This window comes from Malaclemys terrapin, chromosome 13 (genome assembly GCF_027887155.1).
Source record: "Malaclemys terrapin pileata isolate rMalTer1 chromosome 13, rMalTer1.hap1, whole genome shotgun sequence".
Classification (NCBI taxonomy): domain Eukaryota; kingdom Metazoa; phylum Chordata; order Testudines; family Emydidae; genus Malaclemys; species Malaclemys terrapin.
In genome coordinates this window covers 32,899,407-32,922,181 of record NC_071517.1, presented here as the reverse complement: position 1 = coordinate 32,922,181, position 22,775 = coordinate 32,899,407, and the positions used below count along the sequence as shown (strand labels likewise).

At 45.5% G+C, this 22,775-nt stretch overlaps 1 protein-coding gene across 1 annotated transcript; it reads right to left on the bottom strand.

Annotated features, from left to right (window-relative positions):
* Positions 1–294: 294 nt before the first annotated feature.
* Positions 295–20,955, bottom strand: LOC128847931 (L-amino-acid oxidase-like). Its single transcript, XM_054047658.1, has 7 exons — positions 20,943–20,955; positions 10,613–10,836; positions 8,324–8,430; positions 5,717–5,918; positions 2,848–2,901; positions 1,817–1,950; positions 295–1,108 (listed from the first exon to the last, which is right to left on the bottom strand). The coding sequence occupies exons 1-7, from the start codon at positions 20,953–20,955 to the stop codon at positions 295–297; spliced, it is 1,548 nt and encodes a 515-aa protein (XP_053903633.1).
* Between the last annotated feature and the right edge of the window lie 1,820 nt (positions 20,956–22,775).

The window sequence follows — 22,775 nt, the reverse complement described above, 5'->3', positions numbered from 1 at the left end:
GGAGTAACTGAGGCTATTTGCTCACAAATTGCCTTTCTGGAGCACGGGGGAGTTAGGGGACTAGGCACAACCTGGGTTTCACCCTTTGGTGGCTGAGCACAGTGACCGAGGCAGTGCAGCAGTGTGAGTGTAGCAGTCTATTCCTGGTGCAGGAATCTTATGCACCCCCACTTCAGGGCTGCACATAAAGTCACAATCTACTGATGCCTGGTGATTTGCGGTGCAATTTCTAATTCCCCAATCAGGAGCTGATGCATCCCCAATCACCTTTATTATAATTATTATTACTATTAATTACAATTCATTTTCTTTCAGCTTCTTCTCCTGTTGCCAGGGCAATACATTTATAGCACCATGTATGTTCCTGGCTGCTCTCACAGCAGATTTCATAGAAGTTTCGATCCAGGCATGAGGCTGGGCAGTGTGTTCTCCTGAAAAATGGACCCTCCCTTCATTCTGAAACAAAGCTTTGGAGTAGTCAACAAACTGGTACGGGGTGAATGAAACATATCCTCCCATTGTATATTTGTCCAGGCCCCATTTCTTGATTACGTGTTTATTGCAGACCTTCTGGATATAATTCTTGGGCACCTGGTGGATTTCTGCCAGGTCCTCCAGCACCACATCAACACACTTTTCGTCATCGAGGGGAATGAAGAATTCAGCATCATCCACCCAGGTGTAGGAAGCCAGGATCACCCCCAACCCACTGGAGAAATTGTGGCTGGGGTAGTAGATGACTCTAGATGGGCGATCAGTGATTGACCTCCCATTATAGATTCCATCCTTCTGCCAAAATTTTTCAGAACAGATCAAGAATATCTTAGTGGCTCTTGCGTAGTGAATGGAGCGCAGGGCATGGGTCTTCTTAGCAGAAAGAGGGGGAGAAAATTTAATGAGCCGTGTGGCTTTTGCCGTAGCTGTGACAAGGACATAGTCGGCCACCACAGATAAGGGGAATGAAGTGTGTGGTCTGCGGTAAAACACTTTCACTTGGTCATTGTCTTGTAGTATCTTCACTACCGGGGAGTTAAATATAACGCTCCTGTGAATATCCTGGTAGAAAGCTTGCGGAAGCTGATCGAATCCCCCTGTGATCTCATCATAACTGAAAGAAAGGTGGGGGAAAGATGATAGTCAAACAGTTACAGCATCTGACCACAGTTATCTGAGAGAATGTCACAAGAGTAATAGGCAGAGCTTGCATAATAGGAGAGAGAATCTAGCCACTAGTGACTGTACAACTCTACCTTGTTTTATTAGAGCGGAATGCTAGGTCTGTGGTAATTAAGCTTAAGGCCAGCTTTCAGTTTAAAGCTTGTTTCTTCTAAACGCTCTAAAATCCCCATGGTTCTCAGATTGCCTTGGAAGTAGGTGTGCCTCATAGAGGTGCTGGGTGGAATTAGTGAGCCATGATTTGAGATCATTTGACCAAGGGCTTCCTGAAATATGACACAGCTACGGTCCAATATACCCTTAACACATACTCGCACTATGGAGTTAATTATTGAATGCCATCCCATCAGAACTCACTCAGTTAGAAGCTGTGGACACTTTCAGTAATGCCAAGCTCATCTCCAGTGAAAGTGTCCCCGGCCTTCCGTGGCTATAAATCTATAGTAATGAGCACCTACCCTCTATGACAATTCAGACCATCAGTGCCTACTTCAGAGAAGGCAGCCAGCTGTACTGTTAGCTGAGATGACAAATGGATGAGATAGTAGGAGGTTGACAGACAGATGGATGTACTGAATAACCATAGACACATTGTGCTTCCACATACAAAGCAAGTAAATAAAGATGCTTTTCTACTCACCTCTTCTCAGAGAAGGTGGAAAAGACCATGACAGAGTAAAGAAATGACATGTGGAATACACCATCTTCATTCATCACGTCACCAATCATGTCAATGGCTCCTCTACTTAAATTTCCTTCTTTAATCAAATACTCCTGGGTGGGGAAGAGCGGAAATGGTAGAAGGCGCATGCATATTATATCCTCATTGAGAAATGACAGTCAAAGGGATATTTCATTTCAAATGAACACAGGAATTATTCAATATCAATGAAGCAGGGGAGGTGTCAAACCCATTCACTACCCTCCAGTGTGATTTGTCTTCTTCCTCATTACCAGCCACTGAAGTAATGCTGATGCTCACATTCAAGACCCAATCCCTCATCCCTTTTGAGTCACCAGGTTAAAGCCTGACCCGAGTGAAGTCAATCAGAGCTTTGCTATTGACTTCAATGTGGCCAGGATTTCACCCAAAGTGTCCCTACTAAGATATCATTGTCTTTGGTTAAAGAACTATGGTCCAGACCAAAATCTCCTGTAGGGTAAAAATAATGATTGGTAGGACCACAGAGGAAGGTTATCTCATAGAAATAATTGTGGATGAAGATTCATAGCTGGATGTCACACAGCGAGCTGGGATAGGAAGAAGAGATGCCAAGTTGGTTGCACAGGACTGGAATAGGGTTGTGTCTTCATGACACACACACTGGGAGTATGGGAGCACTGAGACTGCTCCCTTTCTATTTGTTGGAGTTTTGGGTAGGGAAAAACAGAGATAACATGGATCCACGTCCTTGCCCTCCCCGTGCCACAAATCAGAGCCAGGAAGACCCAAGGGGGAAGTATGCGGTGTCCCAGGAAGACTCATGAAGTGAGCATGCAAACTCTGCCCGGCCAGAATCTTTAGGAGGGTTCTGATGCATTATCTCCTACCATGGACTGTGTAGACCTGGCAAGATCTATCCCACAAGGAGTTCCATGGCTAATGTGAGGAAAGATTTAGAAAGTCGGCACCTTTAGATTTAAAGATACTGGAATGCCAACTTCAATTACCTTTGTGGAAAAGGAATCATATTTCTCTTTCAGAGCACTGCAGTTTGTTGTCACCTGGGGAGCAAACAAGAAAACAGTTGTTTGTTTCATGCTGACAGCTTTACCTTTAAAGTTTATTATTTTCCCTGTATGTGACAATGTACTTATAGGCCATATTCTAGGGCATAGGCACAAGGGGGCAGGACATGACATGACTGCCCAGGTGAAAGAGCTGTTAACAAAATCTTTTTAATAGTGCTCTTGTTTTCTGCTCCTACAATTCTCCAGCTGACTGAACTGCTTTCATTGAGACAGTCTAAACAACAAAAATAAATAGACTAAATGTAAAATTTTCAAAAGTGAATATAGGGCCTAACTCCGATTTCCAGAAGTGACTTAGGTACTTAAGGGCCAGATTTTCAAAGATATTTAGACATCTAAAGATGCAGATAGGCAGCTACATGGATTTCCAAAAGTGCCTAAATCTCATGGAATATTATGGGCTAGATTCACAATGGGACTTAGGAGTTGCAACACTCAGCATCACAATGCCTAACTTTCTTTGCCTGGAAAACTGCTGGGATTCACAAAGCCTGAGTCATGTGCTCAGGCTCTCTACAATGAATAGCATGCTCTAAGCGCTGCAGAACAAAATCCACAAAAGCCAGCACACGGAACCACCTAAGCCAGCCAATGGGAGACACCAAGGAAAGGGATGTGTCTTAAGCCCTTCCCCATCCCCCCCATTTTAGGGAGTTCAGCACCTATCTCTGCTTTGGATTCTAAGCCGTGAGCTCTTCCCACCTACAGCATTTCTAGCAAGCAGCACAGTACAGCCCTCATAGCTTTTACCCCAGTGGTTAGGGGATTTCCACAATGTGGGAGACCACCAGTTCATGTTCCCCTTCTAGCTGATAAGGAGGAGTCTCCCACCTCACCCCATGGGGGCCTCCCTTAGTCTCTCCTGTTAAAGCTGTTCCAGCTTGGATAAATAATCAGTGGAGCAGGGGGATTGGATTCGGAGTCTCCCACATGAATGTCCTACCCACTAGACCAGTGGTTCTTAACTTTTCCAGACTACTATACCCATAGGTGCTGTGGGTGCTGCTGCACTCCCTGGCCGGGTTTACAGTTTGGTTCAATGGCTCTCAGCACCCCCACTATATGAATTGTCCCAGCAACCCTGACTGTACCCCTTGCAGGAGGCTGATTTGTCTTGCATACCCTCAAGTTTCACCTCACTTGAAAACAGCTTGCTTACAAAATCAGACCTAAAAATACAAAAGTGTCACAGCCACTATTACTGAACAATTGCTGACTTTCTCATTTTTACCCTATAGTTATAAAATAAATCAACTGGAATATAAATATTGCACTTACATTTCAGTGTGCAGTACATAGAGCAGTATAAACAAGTCACTGTCTGTATGAAATTTTAGTTTGTTCTGACTTCGCTAGTGCTTTTTATGTAGCCTGTTGTAAAACTAGGCAAATATCTAGATGAGTTGATGTACCCTCCGGAAGACCTCTGCTTTCCCCCAGGGGTACATGTACCTAGAGTGACCAGATAGCAAGTGTGAAAAATTGGGTCGGGGATGGGGGTAATAGGCGCCTGTATAAGACAAAGCCCCAAATGTCAGGACTGTCCCTATAAAATTGGGACGACATCTGATCACCATCCACATACCCCTGGTTGAGAACCACTGCACTAGACTATAGAGTCATTCTCACTCTATCGCTCTGGTGGCATCTATGTCCCTTTCTGAATCTAGCCCCAGGTGCCTCTCTGCATTCTTTAGACGGTAAATACCTTTGAAAATCTGTCCTTTAAGAGTATGTCTACACTGCAATAAAACACCAGCAACTGGCCCGTGTCAGTTGACTCGGGCTCACGGAGTTCAGGTTGCGGGGCTATAAAATTGCGGTGTAGATTTTTGGGCTTGGGCTGGAGCCTGGGCTCTGGGAACACATAATGTGGGAGGGTTCCCAGAGCCCAGGCTCCAGCTCAAGCCCAAAAATCTACACTGCAATTTTATATCCCCATTAGCCCAAGTCAGCAGACACTGGTGTTTTATTGCAGTGTAGACACACCCTGAGAGCCTAAGTCTCATGCGTACAACTATAATTTAGCAATTTTGTGTGTGTAAATCGACAAAGAAAACTAGCGAAACTCTCAGAAGCGAGAAGCCATCACCTATTCAAATTAACAGTTCTCTAACAGTGGTTAACTTCAAATTTTCAACAACCAAAAAAATCTGCATCTGGTTAGCCTACCACGGGCATGAGCTGCCACACTGCGAAGACAAGGGACTGTCCCTTCTATGGTGCTACGTTGACCCATGTGTGTCGCTAGGACTTCCAGAGGCACGTTCCATGGTTCTCTATGGTGCAGTAGGCAAAGCCACTTTATATTTCATCCCTGGAACTTGTTTGTCTTCCTGAGCACCACCACCCAGGGGGAATTGTGGGAAGGCACTGGAGGCCTATCAGCACTCAAGGATTTTGCAGATACAGACTAACACGGCTGCTACTCTGAAACCAAGGATTTTATCCTCCATCTTCACTGCACAGTGGGCAGGGCTGGCTCCAGGCACCAGCTTAACAAGCAGGTGCTTGGGGCGGCCAAGGGAGAGGGGTGGCACGTGCGGCAATTTGGGGGCGGCAGGTCCCTCACTCCCTCTAGGAGCGAAGGACCTGCCGCTGAACTGCCGCCGCCGCCGATCGCGGAGTGCAAGTGAAAGCAAAGTCCAGGCTCCAATGTGCCAGTGAGACTGGGCTGAAAAGACCACTAAGTTTTAGGGGTTTAGGGCCAACACCCAAGCAAGAATCCAAGTTAACTCTTTAGTGAGAACAAACTGACATTCACGAATCCTTTCCACAACACACATACCTTATCCAGTGTCTGATTATAAAGCTCACTGGCAGATTTTCCTCTTTCCGTGGGAAGCACGGGGTATTGCAAGATATCAGGGTTTCGATCTACCTCTCCAGCTCTTGCCCTGATGTTGTTAACGAAATACCAGCCCTTGTCATTACTATTATAGAACGGGTTCAGTTTCAGTTTCAGTTTTTTAATAAATTCACGCACAAGCCTAAAGAAAAAGGGAAGGGGGGAAAAAAGAGAAAATTTCAAAAATGTGAAAGAAAGTTATATGCTTGCATATGATCCTCTAACACAAATGCCACAATCCTACCCATGTAACTGAAATAATTTGTGTGTAATGACTCCAGATCCACACTTTACCAAAAGTCAATCGTGCAACTAGTGCTGGTTACTTTTTTTAATTGTGAAAACTTTTGAAATACGGAAGTTATTTCAGTTTGGCATCATTTGCATCAGACCCATTTTCACAAGCTTTTTAATACAAAATATCAAAAAAATTATTTACTGCAAACCATGTTTTGCAGAAAATGAACCACCTTGGTAACCATTTCAGTAATGATTGTAAGTATGTTTACAATTTTAGTGAATATAAATTTTAGTGAAATGAAAAATTTTTCTCAAAACTAAAAAAATTTGAAAATTCGCAAAACAGTTTACATTTGGAAAAATGTCGTTTTTTTTCAATGAAAACTACTTTTTGTTTGAGAAATTTAGACCATCTCTCCCAACATTGTCTGCTCCCTGAACAGTCCCATTGACTTCCAGGATAACCCATGAGGAAGTATTACTTCTACTAATTGTAAAATCAGACTTTTCCTTGATTATTACAAGAGACATGATAGCAAAAGCTGCCCCTTCCTAAAATTCTTAACAGGAAACAAACAAACAAACAAACAAACAAACGGGCTGGTGATATAGATGCATCTTAATAATGCTCCTAGTTAGTATAAATGCACAGATTGAATTTAGGGACCTGTGGATTTAAAACAAAGCCCACTAGTACTTGAGCTAAAGAACCAGATGGAGCTGTCTGAAGGTAGTAGTAGACTCATATATAGAGCTGATTGGACAAATGTACATTTTATCCAGTGGGAAATGTCAAAATAACAGATTTTGACATTATTTTTACCTCAAAGTGGAATGAAAAATGCCAAACAATGTCTATTCGGAAATGTCAAAACATGTTTGTCTGAGTGGAGTTGTGACCTGGCTCATGGGGTTGCAGGGTCACTCACTCAGATTTGGCCTAACCAGACTCCCGTCGTCATGACAGCTGGGCCAAACCTGAGTGGCACGGGGACACCAGAGGTTGCAGTGTCTGGAGCAGGGAGGTGAGCCCAGCCAGCCCCATGGGACAGGAGCTGCTACTTGACCTTTTGAAACATTTAAAAGTGGTCTGGAACTTCAAGGTATATATACACCTCTTTCCTTTGATAATACACATGGGCGGATTCGGAACCAGATCTCCTCATATCACAACCACAGCTCTATGATGCTCCTGAAACAAATCCTTCAGCATCCTCAGGTCGCAATCACCACTTTTCCAACCTGCTCCAACATATTCCTCCACCATTACGATACAGCTACACCTAACACAGTGAATGCAGCTGGCGTGCATGCAGGTACTGCCCAGTAAGTATCGCCAGTTCTAGAGTGGCCAAGTTAAGTTTCTGTGGGCATTAACTTTGACTCTGTATTTTCTGGTTTCTAGATGGTTTGAGTTTTGAGGAACTCAATTTTTTGGGAGGGCATGAGCAATCACAGGCCAACGTCAATGCTGTCTTAAGTTTTTTGCTGTTTAATTATAAAACTTACCCTGAGTCCCATTTTTTTCAATAAGCAACATGGACCCAGAAAATTGGAGGACCTATGTGGTCACCAGCTGGTCAGTCTGAAACCCTGACTAGCTCTAATAAATATTCAGAAAGCCCTTTGAAAAAATCCATAATACAAAACCAGCACATTTTACAAAGAAGGTATGAAAGAAATTGTGGCTGGAAGGTGGCTGGGGTCTCCATGGGGACAGAGCATTGGTAGCTTGGTATTTTATATGATGAGGTCCAAACCTTCCAATATGTGGGGGAGGGGGGTTTGTAAGATCAACCTTAACTGTTGATTTCCTGGGTTATAAAGTGTTGTTGTTTTGCTGACTGAAGTGTTGTAGGTGGAGTTTTGTCCTTCATTTACTGATACATGCTCCCAGTCGTAACTTCACTTTAACGCTCCATTGTGGTGTAGTTGCATAGTCCAAGAACATATCTGGGACCTAATTATGACTCTAATATCCAGTTCCCCATTTGCTGCGGGGGTGGGGTGGGGAATTAATCTGGTCCAGCCCTAAAACCTGTGTCTTCTAGGCTGGTTTAGCTACTTGTACCCACCTACTCTCAGCCCACCTATGCAGGAAAAGTGACAATTCCATGGATATTTCTTTCCCCTCTGCACACAGACTGACAGCGTGATGTCATGGAGTAAAGGGGCATTTTAGCCTATTCAAATTTGAGCCTTTAATGAGTTCCCCCGTCCCCCAGGAATTATCACAAAAGTTTTAAAAATAGGGCTTCCCCTATTCTGAACAAGATTAGTGGCTGAGGAGGGTTAACAGTATATTACCTGTGATGTCCTGGCAAACGCATGGCTCCCAACTCCACATACCAATCTTGTTCTCTGTGGGTCATGATGCGTCCTCCCAAACGGTGACTGGCTTCCAGAATGAGAACCTGGGAATGAAATACAGATTATGATTTTCAATCCCTTGCCGGTACCTGGTGACTGTATCAGAGGTTCTAAAACTGGGGGTCATGCACGGGCAGCGGGTATCATAGGCTGGGGTAGGCTGTGCCTCCCCAAACAGCTTGGTGTAGCCCTGCCCACCCTCCACCTCCAGTCCCCCTCCTGCAGTTCCCAGTGCTCTGCCCCAGCCCATGCTGGCTGGGACTGGGGCTCGCTGGCCTGTCATGGGGATTTGGGGTGGCTGGCACTGGGGCCGAGCTGGCTGCCTGGTGCTCGGACTGCACTGTCTGGTGCTTTGGGGCTGGGGGCACTGCTGCCGCATCACCTGGCCTCCCCAGGGCTGCGGTGGGGGTGCTCTGGGCTCCTGCTGGGGAGGTGGGCAAAAAAGGAGGGGCAGGATCTTGACCAGAAGGGAAGGGGCCGGGGGCTAGCCTCCCCCACTGGCCAGATCACCAGCTGCCCATGGGGTCATGACCCCTCAGGGGGTCGCAAGGTGGTTACATGGGGGTTGCAAGCTGTCAGCTCTGTGGGGCTGACAGCCCCGAGCACCATTAAATTAAATTAACCCCCCATTTTTAATTTATAAGGGGGGGTCACACTCAGAGTCTTGATGTGTGAAAGGGGTCACAAATACAAAGAGTTTGAAAACCTCTACTGTATATTTCTCTCTTGAACGATAACAATTGATTTATCTATTGTCATTTCTATTGCAAACGGTCACCACACAAAGAAAATGCTTATTTTATAAAAGTAATTTTGGACAATTTATGGACGCACTCTATCCTTGATTTGGGAACCCGTGTAAGCATGTGCTTAAGATGAATCTGAACTCCATGGGACTGAAGGATGTGCTTAAAGTTAAGAATGTACTCAAGCAATCTTCCTGAATAGAGATATATTCCTGAATTGGGCTCTCAAGAAACAGATTCTAATATGGAAGATATCCTTTCCCGTGTATTACAGAAAACAGGTTTTCAATGAGAGAGTCTTTAATGCAACAACTAAGCCCTTCTCATGTAAGTGCCCAAGCGATTTCTGTTGACTTTTGCAGCTCTAGGGGCTGTATTTCTTGGGCGATACTGAGAGGGGAAATAGCAGATATATGGGCTATGGGTAGGGATAATGGGTTCCAGTCTTTCTCAAGGCCCACAGGCAAGCCAGGAGAGTAGCACCTTCGATGGAAAAACAAAATAAAGAAAAAGAGCAAAGGGCAAAGTTAAGGTTGTTGTGAGATAGTGAATATGAATTTTAACGCGTATAGAATTTTGTTAGAAATACATGAACCTTTGAGAATATTCCCTTAACTAATCACCATTTCCATTAAATGTAGGGATTGGGATTATTTTACCTGCAACATTTTTGGTATTTAAGTTTTCTTATGGCAATGTTATTAATATTCTGGCAACCTTAACTTTAAGTTAATTAACTTTTCCCACCCTGGAAATGGCAATAATATACTGCACTATGCTTTCTTGCTTCCTTCCTTTCACAGTTAGCTTACTTAAGTTCACCTTGTTTTATTCTTCAGTATTGTCTACTCTATGAAAAAGAAGCAATAAGACCGTTTCAAGGGAGCACTTACTCCCTGGCCTGTCTCTGGCTCCTCTCAGTTAATAGAATTACCCGTGAGCAGGGGGTGAAGCTTCCTCTTGGGGAGGCTAGTCCCTTGCCCCACCTTTTCTGGTTGAGGCCACGCCCCCAGTCGCTGCTTTCAGCCCCCCGTGTCCCTGGCCAGGAAGAGGGGCTGAGAGCTCAGCCCCTCCCACCCACGGCCCCGGCTGGGGTGGGGAGGGGAGCAGCTCAGAGCTCAGCCTCAGCCAGAGTCAAGCTCTCAGCCCCAGCCGGGACTGCCCCTTTCCCTGCAGCCCTGCCCCCGCTATGCGTCTTCCCCCTGAGGGCCCGCACCCACTCGCTCCTTTCCGCACCCTCCCCCCCACTGTGACCCTGAGACCAAAAAAGCTCTGTGCCGCAGCGGGGAGCAAGAGCTTCTCCAGCCCCGGGGTTATGGTGGGGGAAATTTTTCCAGTGGCCCTAAATTGGTTCGGGGTCCCTGGGCACGGGCCCTGTGGACCCATGTGGCAATCCACCACTGCCTTCCCCCCCAGTGATGCGAGGTTTGGGGAGTCTTAGCCTTCCCCAGCATCCATTACATGCTGCCCATGGAATTACCTTACAACCAGCATCTTTCAACAGTTTGGCAGCGGTGAGTCCACTTATTCCTGCCCCAACGATCACCACCTTCTTTGAACGACACCCATTTTCCAGTCCATTTTTGGCAATAGCCACCAGTTCTTCATAGTCAGGGTCAATGAAGCATTTTTCCCACTTCGTCTCTATGCCAGGGAGAATCTGTAAACTTGGGACTACCACCAGGAGGAAGATCTGGAGGAGTACTAGAGAGAAAGAGATGGAAAGAAAACAGATGACACAAATGGTGAAACAAACTCATTCTGTTAGACCACAGAGCTCAGTTATGTCATTGATATGATCCATCTGAGCTGTAGGGGGAGGCTAAGAGTCTCAGCTGTGGAGCTCAGATATATTAACAAACAAGGAGTTTTATTATGATCAAATGCAGTGAGCATATAAGTTGAAAGCAGCAAAGTGAATACTCAGACCCTCACAGTTGTCTTATAAACTGTAAAATATCACATGGACTATTCAAACCACAATCTACCATTAAGGGTCCTGGCCCCACCCTCTCAAATACAGTTAGGCCTGGTCTACACTAGGCGTTTATGTCGAAGTTAGCGCCGTTACATCGAATTAACCCTGCACCCGTCCACACCGCGAAGGTATTTAGTTCGATATAGAGGTCTCTTTAATTCGACTTCTGTACTCCTCCCCGACGAGGGGAGTAGCGCTAAATTCGACATGGCCATGTCGAATTAGGCTAGGTGTGGATGGAAATCGACGCTAATAGCTCCGGGAGCTATCCCACAGTGCACCACTCTGTTGACGCTCTGGACAGCAGTACGAGCTCGGATGCTCTGAACAGCCACACAGGAAAAGCCCCGGGAAAATTTGAATTTGAATTCCTTTTCCTGTCTGGCCAGTTTGAATCTCATTTCCTGTCTGGACATTGTGGCGAGCTCAGCAGCACTGGCAATGATGCAGAGCTCTCCAGCAGTGATGGCCGTGCAATCTCAGAATAGAAAGAGGGCCCCAGCATGGACTGATCGGGAAGTCTTGGATCTCATCGCTGTGTGGGGTGATGAGTCCGTGCTTTCCGAGCTGCGCTCCAAGAAACGGAATGCAAAGATCTACGAGAAGATCTCTAAAGACATGTCAGAGAGAGGATACAGCCGGGATGCAACGCAGTGCCGCGTGAAAATCAAGGAGCTGAGACAAGGCTACCAGAAGACCAAAGAGGCAAACGGACGCTCCGGATCCCATCCCCAGACATCCCGTTTCTACGAGGCACTGCATTCCATCCTAGGTGCGGCCGCCACCACTACCCCACCAGTGACCGTGGACTCTGAGGATGGGATATTGTCCACGGCCGGATCCTCGGACATGTTAGCGGACGGGGAAGATGAGGAAGGAGAAGAGGTGGACGAGGCAGTCGACAGCACTCACAACGCTGGTTTCCCCGACAGCCAGGATCTCTTCATCACCCTTACAGAGATCCCCTACCAACCGTCCCCAGCCGTTACCCCGGACACAGAATCTGGGGAAGGATCAGCCAGTAAGTGTTGTAAACATCTAAACATTTATTTTTAACAGAACAGGAATATTAACAATTAAAAAAATGGGTTTCTCATGATTAGTTTGCCCTAGGCGCTTAACGGTTCAGTCATGGGCAGTGCAACTATTGAAAAAAAAATCTAGCAATGTCCAGTTTTGCATGATTGTCCTGCCCAAGCCGCTCTACTGTTTAGTCACTGCTACAGCAGCTAGAGTAAAATGCGGTCTATATGTCCGGGGATGGAGCAGAAATCCTCCTGTGACATCTCAAGGAAGCTCTCCTGGAGGTAATTGGAAATCCGTTGCATTAGGTTCCTGGGGAGAGCGGCCTTATTGGGTCCTCCGTAGTACGACACGTTGCCGCGCCACGAGACAAGCAAGTACTCGGGAATCATTGCTCTGCACAGCAGGGCGGCATACGGCCCTGGTCTTTGGAGGCTTTCCCGGAGCATTCTCTCTTTCTCGCTGTCAGAGATCCTCATGAGGGTGATGTCGCTCATGGTGACCTGCTTTGAATGAGGTAGGGGAATGTTAGTGTTGGGACTGCTTGCCCGTTCCTTTACAGAACTGTAACCGCTGGTTTGCAGCCACGCGATGGAGGCGGGAGAGGGGCAGCCAAAAGGGATCGTTCCCGGGGACAGCCGCGAGGGTGTGGGACAGGAGCAGAGTTCCTGCTTGCCGGATTGCTGGCAGCAGGGACCGACATTGATTTCAATGTGAAATGAGGCCATTGCTAATATTAAAGTTTTAAGCTGCCACAAGTCTACGGCTTACCATGTCTGCCTGCAACAGAAATTCCGTTGTCCTGACACGGTTCTCAAATGTGCTGTGCAAGACCCCAGGCACTGAATGCGAAGGCCGAGAATTCGACCTTGTGCTGAGTGCGCATGTGATAGGTGCTGTGCATGGTCTTGTTCACAGAGAAAGACTATGTTCTTTGTTCACAACTACATTTATCTTTCTGAGGAATTCACTCCCTTTTTCCCATTCCCACAGCCCCATCTGCGACTGTCTCACAACCTAGCCTGGCATCACACTCCCAGAGGCTAGCGAGGATTAGGCATAGGAAGAAGAGGACACGGGAGGACATGTTCTCAGAGCTTATGGCCTGCTCCCGAGCCCAGGCAGCACAGCAGACCCAGTGGCGGGAGAACTTGTCCCAAATGCAGCAAGCAAACATGGATCGGGAGGAGAGGTGGCGGCAGGAAGACCAGCAGGCGACTCAAACCCTGCTTGGACTACTGAGGGAGCAAACGGACACGCTCCGGCGCCTTGTGGATGTTCTGCAGGAGGACAGAGCCCCACTGCAGTCCATCTCTAACCGCCCTCCCCCGCCACCAAGTCCCATACCCCCCTCACCCAAAGTGCACAGAAGGAGAGGCGGCAGAGTCCACGCCAACTCTCACTCCACCCCTGCAGAGAGCTCTAGTAGCAGAAGGCTCTCATTCCCCAAAATTTGACAAGTTCTTTCCTTCCCGCCTGACACAAGCCCCCGTCCAAGTTTCACCTCCCAGTTCCATGTGTAGTTGATAATAAAAAATATGTTTCTGTTAACTAATGTTTCCATCATGTTCTTTTGGAGGAGGGGGGGAAAGGGGGATGGTAATTGGACAGGACAGTCACCTTTGGCAGGGTACATAGGCGGGGGCAGGTACAGCAGCAGGGCACATACACAGTGCAGTGACTAGTTGCCCTGGTCAGTCTGGGAGGTGGTTTTCATGTTCTGTAGTGGGGGGTGGGTTGCTCTGTGACTTTGTGGCGGGGGAGGGCAGTTACAGATCTTAAGCGGCGGTCCTTATGCAGGATCACAGAGCCACACAGCAGGAGATCTGTAACCGTCCTCCCCCTGCCACAAAGTCACATAGCCCCCCCATACACACAGTCCCGATCAGGAGGGGTGACAGGCTCCGTTGAAAGAACCAGCCCACCACAGCGGAGCCTGTCAATCCTTGAGTTTAGAAGCTTTCTTTGCGTCACTACACTACACCCGCTCCGCACCACAATCCGCGTCCCAGTTTTAAAAAATTCCCGCGAAAACAGTAGTAAAGAAAACAGTGTTCATTAACAAAGTAGAACTGATTTTATTTCGAAACGTGTGTTGGAAGGGGGGGAGAAGGGGGTATGTAACTGGAGAGGATAGTCAACATTAACTGGGTAAAGAAACGGGGGCAGGTTCGGCTTCTCTGTACACAAACTTTACAGTCACAGGTTACCCTGCTCACTCAGGAACCTAGCTTTCAAAGCCTCCCGGATGCACAGCGCGTCCCGCTGGTCTCTTCTAATCGCCCGGCTGTCTGGCTGTGCGTAATCAGAAGCCAGGCTATTTTCCTCAACCTCCCACCCCGCCATAAAGGTCTCCCCCTTGCTCTCACAGAGATTGTGGAGCACACAGCAAGCTGCTATAACAATGGGGATATTGGTTTCGCTGAGATCACAGCGAGTCAGCAAGCTTCTCCATCTCCCCTTGAGACGGCCAAAAGCACACTCCACCACCATTCTGCACTTGCTCAGCCGGTAGTTGAAGAGTTCTTTTTCACTGTCCAGGGCGCCAGTATAGGGCTTCATGAGCCAGGGCATTAGCGGGTAGGCTGGGTCCCCGAGGATGACTATAGGCATCTCCACATCCCCAACAGTTATTTTGTGGTCCGGGAAGTAAATACCTTGCTGCAGCCGTCTAAACAGACCAGGGTTCCTGAAAACACGAGCGTCATGAACCTTGCCCGGCCATCCGACGTAGATGTTTGTAAAACGTCCCCTGTGGTCCACCAGTGCTTGCAGCACCATGGAAAAGTAGCCCTTTCTGTTAATGTACTGGCTGGCCTGGTGGTCCGGTGCCAGGATAGGGATGTGAGTTCCATCTATGGCCCCACCGCAGTTTGGGAATCCCATCGCTGCGAAGCCATCTATGATCGCCTCCACGTTTCCCAGGGTCACTACCTTTGGCAGCAGTACATCAACGATTGCCTTGGCTACTTGCATCACAACAACCCCCACAGTAGATTTGCCCACCCCAAACTGGTTCGCGACTGACCGGTAGCTGTCTGGCGTTGCAAGCTTCCAGAGGGCTATGGCCACTCGCTTCTGGACAGTCAGGGCTACTCGCATCCGGGTGTCATTGCGCTTCAGGGCAGGGGACAGCAACTCACAAAGTTCCAGGAAAGTTCCCTTCCGCATGCGAAAGTTTCGCAGCCACTGGGATTCATCCCAGACCTGCAGCACTATGCGGTCCCACCACTCAGTGCTTGTTTCCCGTGCCCAGAATCGCCGTTCCACGGCATCAACATGACCCATTGCGACCGTGATGTCCTCGGCGCTGGGTCCCCTGCTTTCTGAGAGGTCTGTGCTACTCTCAGACTTCAGGCCATCACCGCGGTGACGTAGCCTCCTCGCCTGACTTATCTGCATCTGCCTCAGGGAAAGGTGGATGATAAGCTGCGAGGCGTTGAGAGCGGCCACAACTGCAGCGATGGTCGCAGTGTGCTCCATGCTCGCAGTGCTGTGGCGTCCGCGCTGTCACTGACTAGAAAAGTGCGCGAACTGATTTCCCGCCGGTGCTTTCAGGGAGGGAGGGCGGGAGTGATGGACGGATGACGACAGTTACCCAAAAGCACCCTGGACACATTTTTTTTACCCAGAAGGCATTTGCGGCTCCACCCAGAATTCCAATGGGCAGCGGGGACTCCGGGAACTGTGGGATAGCTGCCCACAGTGCACAGCTTCCAATGTCGACGCTTTCCCCGTTAGTGTGGACTCACAAAGTCGAATTACTGTCCTTAGTGTGGACACACACGTTCGACTTTGCAATATCGATTCCAAAAATTCGATTTAAGTAAAATCGAACTACTCTCGTAGTGTAGACAAGGCCTTAGAGAGAAAGAGATGGAAAGAAAACAGATGACACAAATGGTGAAGCAAACTCATTCTCTTAGACCACAGAGCTCAGTTATGTCATTGATATGATCCCTGTGTTCCACAGGGATCTAACAATCTGGGGGCTGGCCATTCTCAGAGGGAATGATGCAGGAGAAAATCATGTATAGTGGACACTGTGACTCTGAATGAGGTCTTCAATATTTGGCCTCATGAGCTGAATTGAGGGACCTAACGAGAGTCTGCTTTATGTCATTCAAAAACTCAGGTATGTTGTTCCTTTCCATTAGACAAAATAAATTTTTGTTTTTTCCATGATTCTCCCGTCATTGAGTGTGAAGGCGCTGTCTCTTCTGTTGAGCACAACTATGGAAGTGTCACATGGAGAAACGTGTGGTTCATCACATAATCAATTCCCACTCCGCTTAGAGCTTTAAAAGATCAATTTAACCATCTAAATTCTATTGTATGGTTCAGAGCAACCTTAGCAGCACCCACACCACCCTTCCTTCCCATGCTAACATAGGTAGCATTGCCTGGCAAAAAAGGCATTAACTTTATATCCCAGAGATCTCTGACTGCCCCTGTGGGCCACTGGCTGCTGAAATAAATATATCTTGCAAGACATGGCATGAAATAGCTTGATTTTTGTAAGGTTTTTCACACAGTCTGTCCTACGTGACATTTTCATAAGAAAACTAGGGAAATGTGGTTTAGGAGAAATGAATATAAGGTGGGTGCACAACTGGTTAAAAAACCCTATTCAAAGAGTAGTTTATCAATGATTTGATGTCAGTCTGGGAGGATGTATCTAGTATCCGACAGAGGTCTATCCTGGGTCTGGTACTATGAAATATTTTCATCAAAGGTTTGGATGATGGAGTAGAGCATGTGGGTATGAAATTTGTAGGTGTCACTAAGCTGAAAGGGGTTGCTAGCACTTGGACCAAGCTGGAAGGGGTTGCAAGCACTTTGGAGGACAGGATTGGAAACTGAAAATGATTTTGATAAATTGGAGAACTGGTCCAACATGAATTACAAGAATTCAACAAAGACAAATGCAAAGTATTGCACTTAGGAAGGAAAAATCAAATGCACAAACACAAAATGACTGACTAGGAAGTAGTCTTTCTGAAAAGGATCTGGGAGCTAATAGTGGATCACAAATTGCATGAGTCAACCATACCTGGTCCCAAGCCCGGCTGAAAAAGGAGGAGGGTTGGTGTCAAGCTGGCAGCTGGCATTAAAAACATGGCATAAACTGACAAGAGGGATAGGACTCGGAGAGCTGACCCTATTTGATGGGACTGTTGCAAGGAAAAAGAAGAATGTGCTGCTGTTGTGAAAAGGCAAATGTCATTAACTGGAGTGATGTATGTGTGACACGGGAGGCAACTCCTCTGCTCTACTTGGCTCTGTGGCCTCAACGGTGACCAATATGAGGAACTACAGTCCAGAGAAGAGCAATAACAATGATAAGAGGTTTAGGAAACATGAGCTAAGAACATAAGAATGGCCAGACTGGGTCAGACCAAAGGTCCATCTAGCCCCATAGCCTGTCTTCCAACAGTGGCCAATGCCAGGTGCCCCAGAGGGAATGAACTGAACAGGTAATTATGAAGTGATCCATCCCTTGTCACCCATTCCCAGCTCCTGGCAAATAGAGGCTAGGGACACCATCCCTGCCCATTCTAGCTAAGAGCCATTAATGGGACCTATCCTCCATGAATGTATCTAGTTATAGTCTTGGCCTTCACAATATCCTCTGGCACGGAGTTCCACTGGTTGACTAGCTAAGAGGAAAGGTTGAAGGAATTGGGCATCTTTAGTCTAGAGAACAGAAGGCTGAAGGGGGACATGATAACCATCTTCAAATATGTAAAAGATTGTTATCAAGGGGATGATGAGCCATTGTTCTCTATATCCACCAAGGGAAGGACAAGAAGTAATTAGCTTAATTTGTAGCAACTGAGATTTAGCTTAGATATTTGGGGAAAATGTGTAACTGTAAGGATAGTTAAGCACCGGAACAGGTTAACTATGTGGAATCTCCGTCATTGGAGGTTTTTAAGAACAAGTTAGACAAACACCTGTCAGGGATCGTCTAGGTTTATTTGTTCCTGCCTCAGCAGGAAGATGGACTAGACGACCTCTTGAGATCCCTTTCTGCCCTACTGTTCTATGATTTCTATGACAAAGTAGAGCATCTCTGAGCCTCCTTTAATTTGCACCAGTGACTGGTCTGGCAGACAGAGAGCCCCCAGATCAGGGATGCAAAATCTCCTTTTTCTCACACCCCTGACCAAGCTACACTCAATCCAAGCTTTGACTCAGTCCAAAAACTGAGCCGCTAATGATATGGAGGCCTATGTTCCAAGTTAGGGGACATATTTCAGGTCCCATTTCCAGTACAAAATGGACCTGTGTACAAACAGATCTGGGAACAAATGTATTCTAACTTTGTTCCCGACATGGTAGCAACTGTAGTGTAGACACAGCCTTGTAGGTTGAGGGGAGAAATCCAAATTCCAAGAACCTTTCTGGAGAAATGAAAAATAATTTTAAAAGTACAAAGTGTAATTTTTCCGGGTGTTGGAAGAATAAGACACTATTTTCCCCCTAAAATCCAGTGCCCTTTAAATTCCCAACTCTATCTGAGTCCAACGCCATATATTTCAGAATCACTGAAAGTAACCTGAGTAACCCATCCCATCTTTTGAAATCAGAAATTGTTTATGATCACCGCAACCAGAAATATGTTTATGTAATGCATTTTCATAGGTGAAACCAGAAAGGAGTAAATTGAAGGCATTGATGCTCTCAATAATTACTATGTTCTTCCTCTGTAATTATCTACATCTTTTGCATGTTCTGTACGTGATTTGCTAAGATTTCCAAAGGGATGCGTGGGCTGGAGATAGGAGTTGCCACAACTGCTGTTTTTGCAATTAAATTACAGAACAGGAAATACTCTCTGTAGGTTAATTTCCATAGAGCTACATACCAAACAGCGATTAATTTGCAGAGGGTAGCTCTAGCAACAGGTTAGCAAGGGTAATCACTTCCAAAGCTCATCTGGGGCATGAAAACAATTTAGGGTGGAATTCGTCCTGGGTCAGAAAAGGTCCTACACACCACATGAGTTCCATGCTCCTGGTTCAGTTCCTAAAAACTACAGCTGTGTTGTGAAGGGTGTGGAACTCTCTGCACTGCATGGAACTCCTGGAGGAATCATAGACATGTAGGATTGGAAAGGGACCCCAAGAGGTCTTTTAGTCCAGTCACCTGCACTCAAGGCAGGACTAAGTATTATCTAGACCATCCCTGACAGGTGTTTGTCTAACCTGCTCTTAAAAATCTCCAATAATGGAGATTCTGCAACCTCCCTAGGCAATTTATTCCAGTGCTTAACCACCCTGACAGTTAGGAAGTTTTTTCTAACATCCAACCTAAACAGCCCTTGCTGCAATTTAAGACCATTGCTTCTTATAACAACCTTTAATGTACTTGGGACTTATGTTATACATTCATTTGGGATTTACTGATGGATTTGAAATTAATTTGCAGGCAAGTGGGAATGTTCACCCAAAGATGGAAAGAAATTTGTATCATGGTGATGACTTCCCCCTGAGCACCCAGCAGTAATCTTTGATCAAACCAAAACCCCTAACATTTATTTCAAATCATGCTCAGCCCCACCCAGTTGTGGGGGCTGATGTATGGCTCAGTAATTCTTCATATTGCTTTCTCCAATCTACCAACATTATTTTGCTCATCTGAAGTGAACCTCAAGCAGCTAATCCTCATAAATGCCCTGATCTCCAGCAAGCATCGGATGTTCAGTTCTACTACATTGCGAGGGGCAAATCAGAATTTTGACAAAGAACAAGATACCAGCACACTAAATACATTGCAGCTCTCACAGTCTCCCCATGTTCTTCCTCTCCAGTCTCCTTCATAACCATACACCGTGAGTCTCTCATTAACCAGCCCCTCCAGCTAAATCCATGCAGTGTGGGTTTGGCATCAGTCCCATCCAAATTCCATGCCATGAAGTCAAGTATTTTGGACTATGGAGGAATAACAGAAAAAGTCATGTGACTGCTAGAATCTTCCATCTAACATAAGTGAAGGCTTTGCAGATAAAAATTCCCCAGAGCAGAAATAAAATAAACTAATACTGGACACAAAATGGTATTTTTCCTTTGATATTTTTTAAATGCACAGATTTCATTTTTTCCAAAAATTCTCATTGAAATTTTCTGTTTTATTGACTAAAAAGCAAGCAAAAAGTAACAAAAACAAAAACAAAAAAGAAGCCCCACAAATAATCATTTTTCTGCTGTTTCCAAAATATTTCGGTTTTTGAAAAACAAATTCAGTTCTCATTTTTTCATTAAAAATGATTTTTATAGAAATTAAAATTTTCCATAAATTATTTTTCATATGATACATTTCCAGCAGCTGTAAAATTAACTTAGATTTTCACCTTCAGATTCTCAACCAGTTCCTCTCTATTAGTCTGAATCAAATCTAAAACAGCTGCCCCACAAGTAACTTCCTCCATCTCCTGAAATCCTAATTTGTCCCCAACACATTCTCTGTACTGGAGCATTGGACAATAAAATTGATCTTAATGTGTAGCTGAAGCCAAGTACAAACAAAAATACACCATTGGTGTTGTGTTCGCCAAATTCCACACTTAAAAAGGAGTAAAGGATTCTGGGAGAAAATCAACTGTAAAAGAGGGAGAAAAAGAAAAAGACAATGATGGTAACGAGAGGGAGAGAAAGATGTGAAATAATAAAGCTAATTGAATATCATCAGCTAACTGATAAAGTAAGATGGGCCCAAAAGGGCAAACTGTCCCATCCTTCTGTGCCCAGAATTGCAACCCATCACATCCCACTGCAAAAGTTCTAAGACAAGAAGTTTCACTCACAGAACCTGTCCATGTTTCAGCTGGCAGCTCAAGTCATCAATGAGCCCTGTCACTTTATACACTCCGCTAGTTCCTGGTAGGAACTGTTGGCTCTGAGCCTAATGACACTGAGATGGCTGTTATATGGACTCATAGGGCCTCTTCCTATGAATTGCTCAGCACAGCTTGTGGGTTACTCTGGATTGAATCACACATTGGCCTCGGGGAAAAAAATATGTTGGTATTGGAAGGCTCTGCCTCTGCAATCTTTTGCTACTGCCCTCTGAATCTGATAACTTCCCCCACATAGGAGGAACTGGAATTACTGCTGCAGGAGATCAGAGTAGCTATTACAGGGATCATAGGAACATAGTGCAATAGCACTCAGGACTGGAATACCGGCACTGAAGGGTGTGTGCTGTTTAGGAGAAATAGAAATAAAGGCAAAGTTGGTGGGATGACATTGTACATCCATGAAATGGTAAACTGTAAAGAAATACAAAGTGATACTGTGGACAAAACAGAAACTGTTTGGATCAAAACCTTTTTGCTGAAGGATTGTAAAAGAGGTTCTGTTCGGATAGTGTTATGGGTCTGCTATAGAAGCCCAGACCTGAGGAAAAACTCTGCGTAGCCCAAAAGCGTGTCTCTTTCACCAACAGAAGTTGGTCCAATAAAAGATATTACCTCGCCCACCTTCAGTCTCTTGTCTCTCTCATAGAACTCATGGGTCAGATTCCAATATGAATAGTGATCTCTTTAATATAATTAGAACAATAAATACTTTTGGAATTGTGTCATAATGGGAAACTTTAACTTCCTAGATATAGATTGGAAAATACATCCAACTAATAATGGTAAGGCTCAGTTATTCCTGGATGTGACAGAGGACAGCTCTCTTCATCAAATCATCACTGAACCAACAAGACATGATGCAATTTTAGACTTCATTTTGGTAAATAGTGAGTACATCACAGATGAGCTGGCCATTGGAAATAACCTTGGATAGAGTGCTCACAGGTTGATTCAGTTTAAATTAAATGGAAGGATAATCAAACCCAGATCATCAACTATGGTTTTTGATTTGAAAAGGGCAGATTTCGGGAAATTGAAGGAATTAGTCAAGAAAGCCAGCTGGCCTGAAGAGCTCAAGGACTTAACTGTGGAGGAGGCTTGGAATTTCTTTAAATTAGCTACTGTGCAAAAACCAACTAAAATTTGCATCCCAAACAAGGGGAAAAAACGTGTAGGGAAAGGCCAAGACCCATACGGATGAATAACCATCTCAAAAAAAATTATTAGGAATAAGGCGAGAACCTCAAGGGACTGGAAAAAGGGGTTGATCAGCAAAGAAAGCCACATCATGGATGTTATAAAATGTAGGCACAAAGTGAGAATTGATTAAAGTCATGCTGAATTTGCTCTTGCCAAGGAAATTAAAGTAAATAATAATAAGTTATTTAGTTATGTAAATAAAAAAAGAAAAGGAAGGATGAAGGTCGGGATGCTATGCAGTATGGATGGGAAGGAGATTAAAGATAATCTAGGAATGGTCCAAAAACCAAATGAATACTTTGCCTTGGTTTTCAATAATATGGAAAATGTACATGAAGGCAGTATGGCTGGTGGAAATGAGTGCCTACAACTGGACATGACTACATCCGAGATACAAGAAAAACTTAAAGAGCTTAATGTGCTCAAATTGAGGGCAAAGGTTAATTTCCATGTTGGAATACTGAAAGAACTGGCACATGAGTCTGGTAGCAAGGATTTTTAATAAATCTATCTATTCGGGGGTTGTATCTTATGACTGGACAATAGCTAACACTGTGCCTATATTTAAGAAAAGGGGAA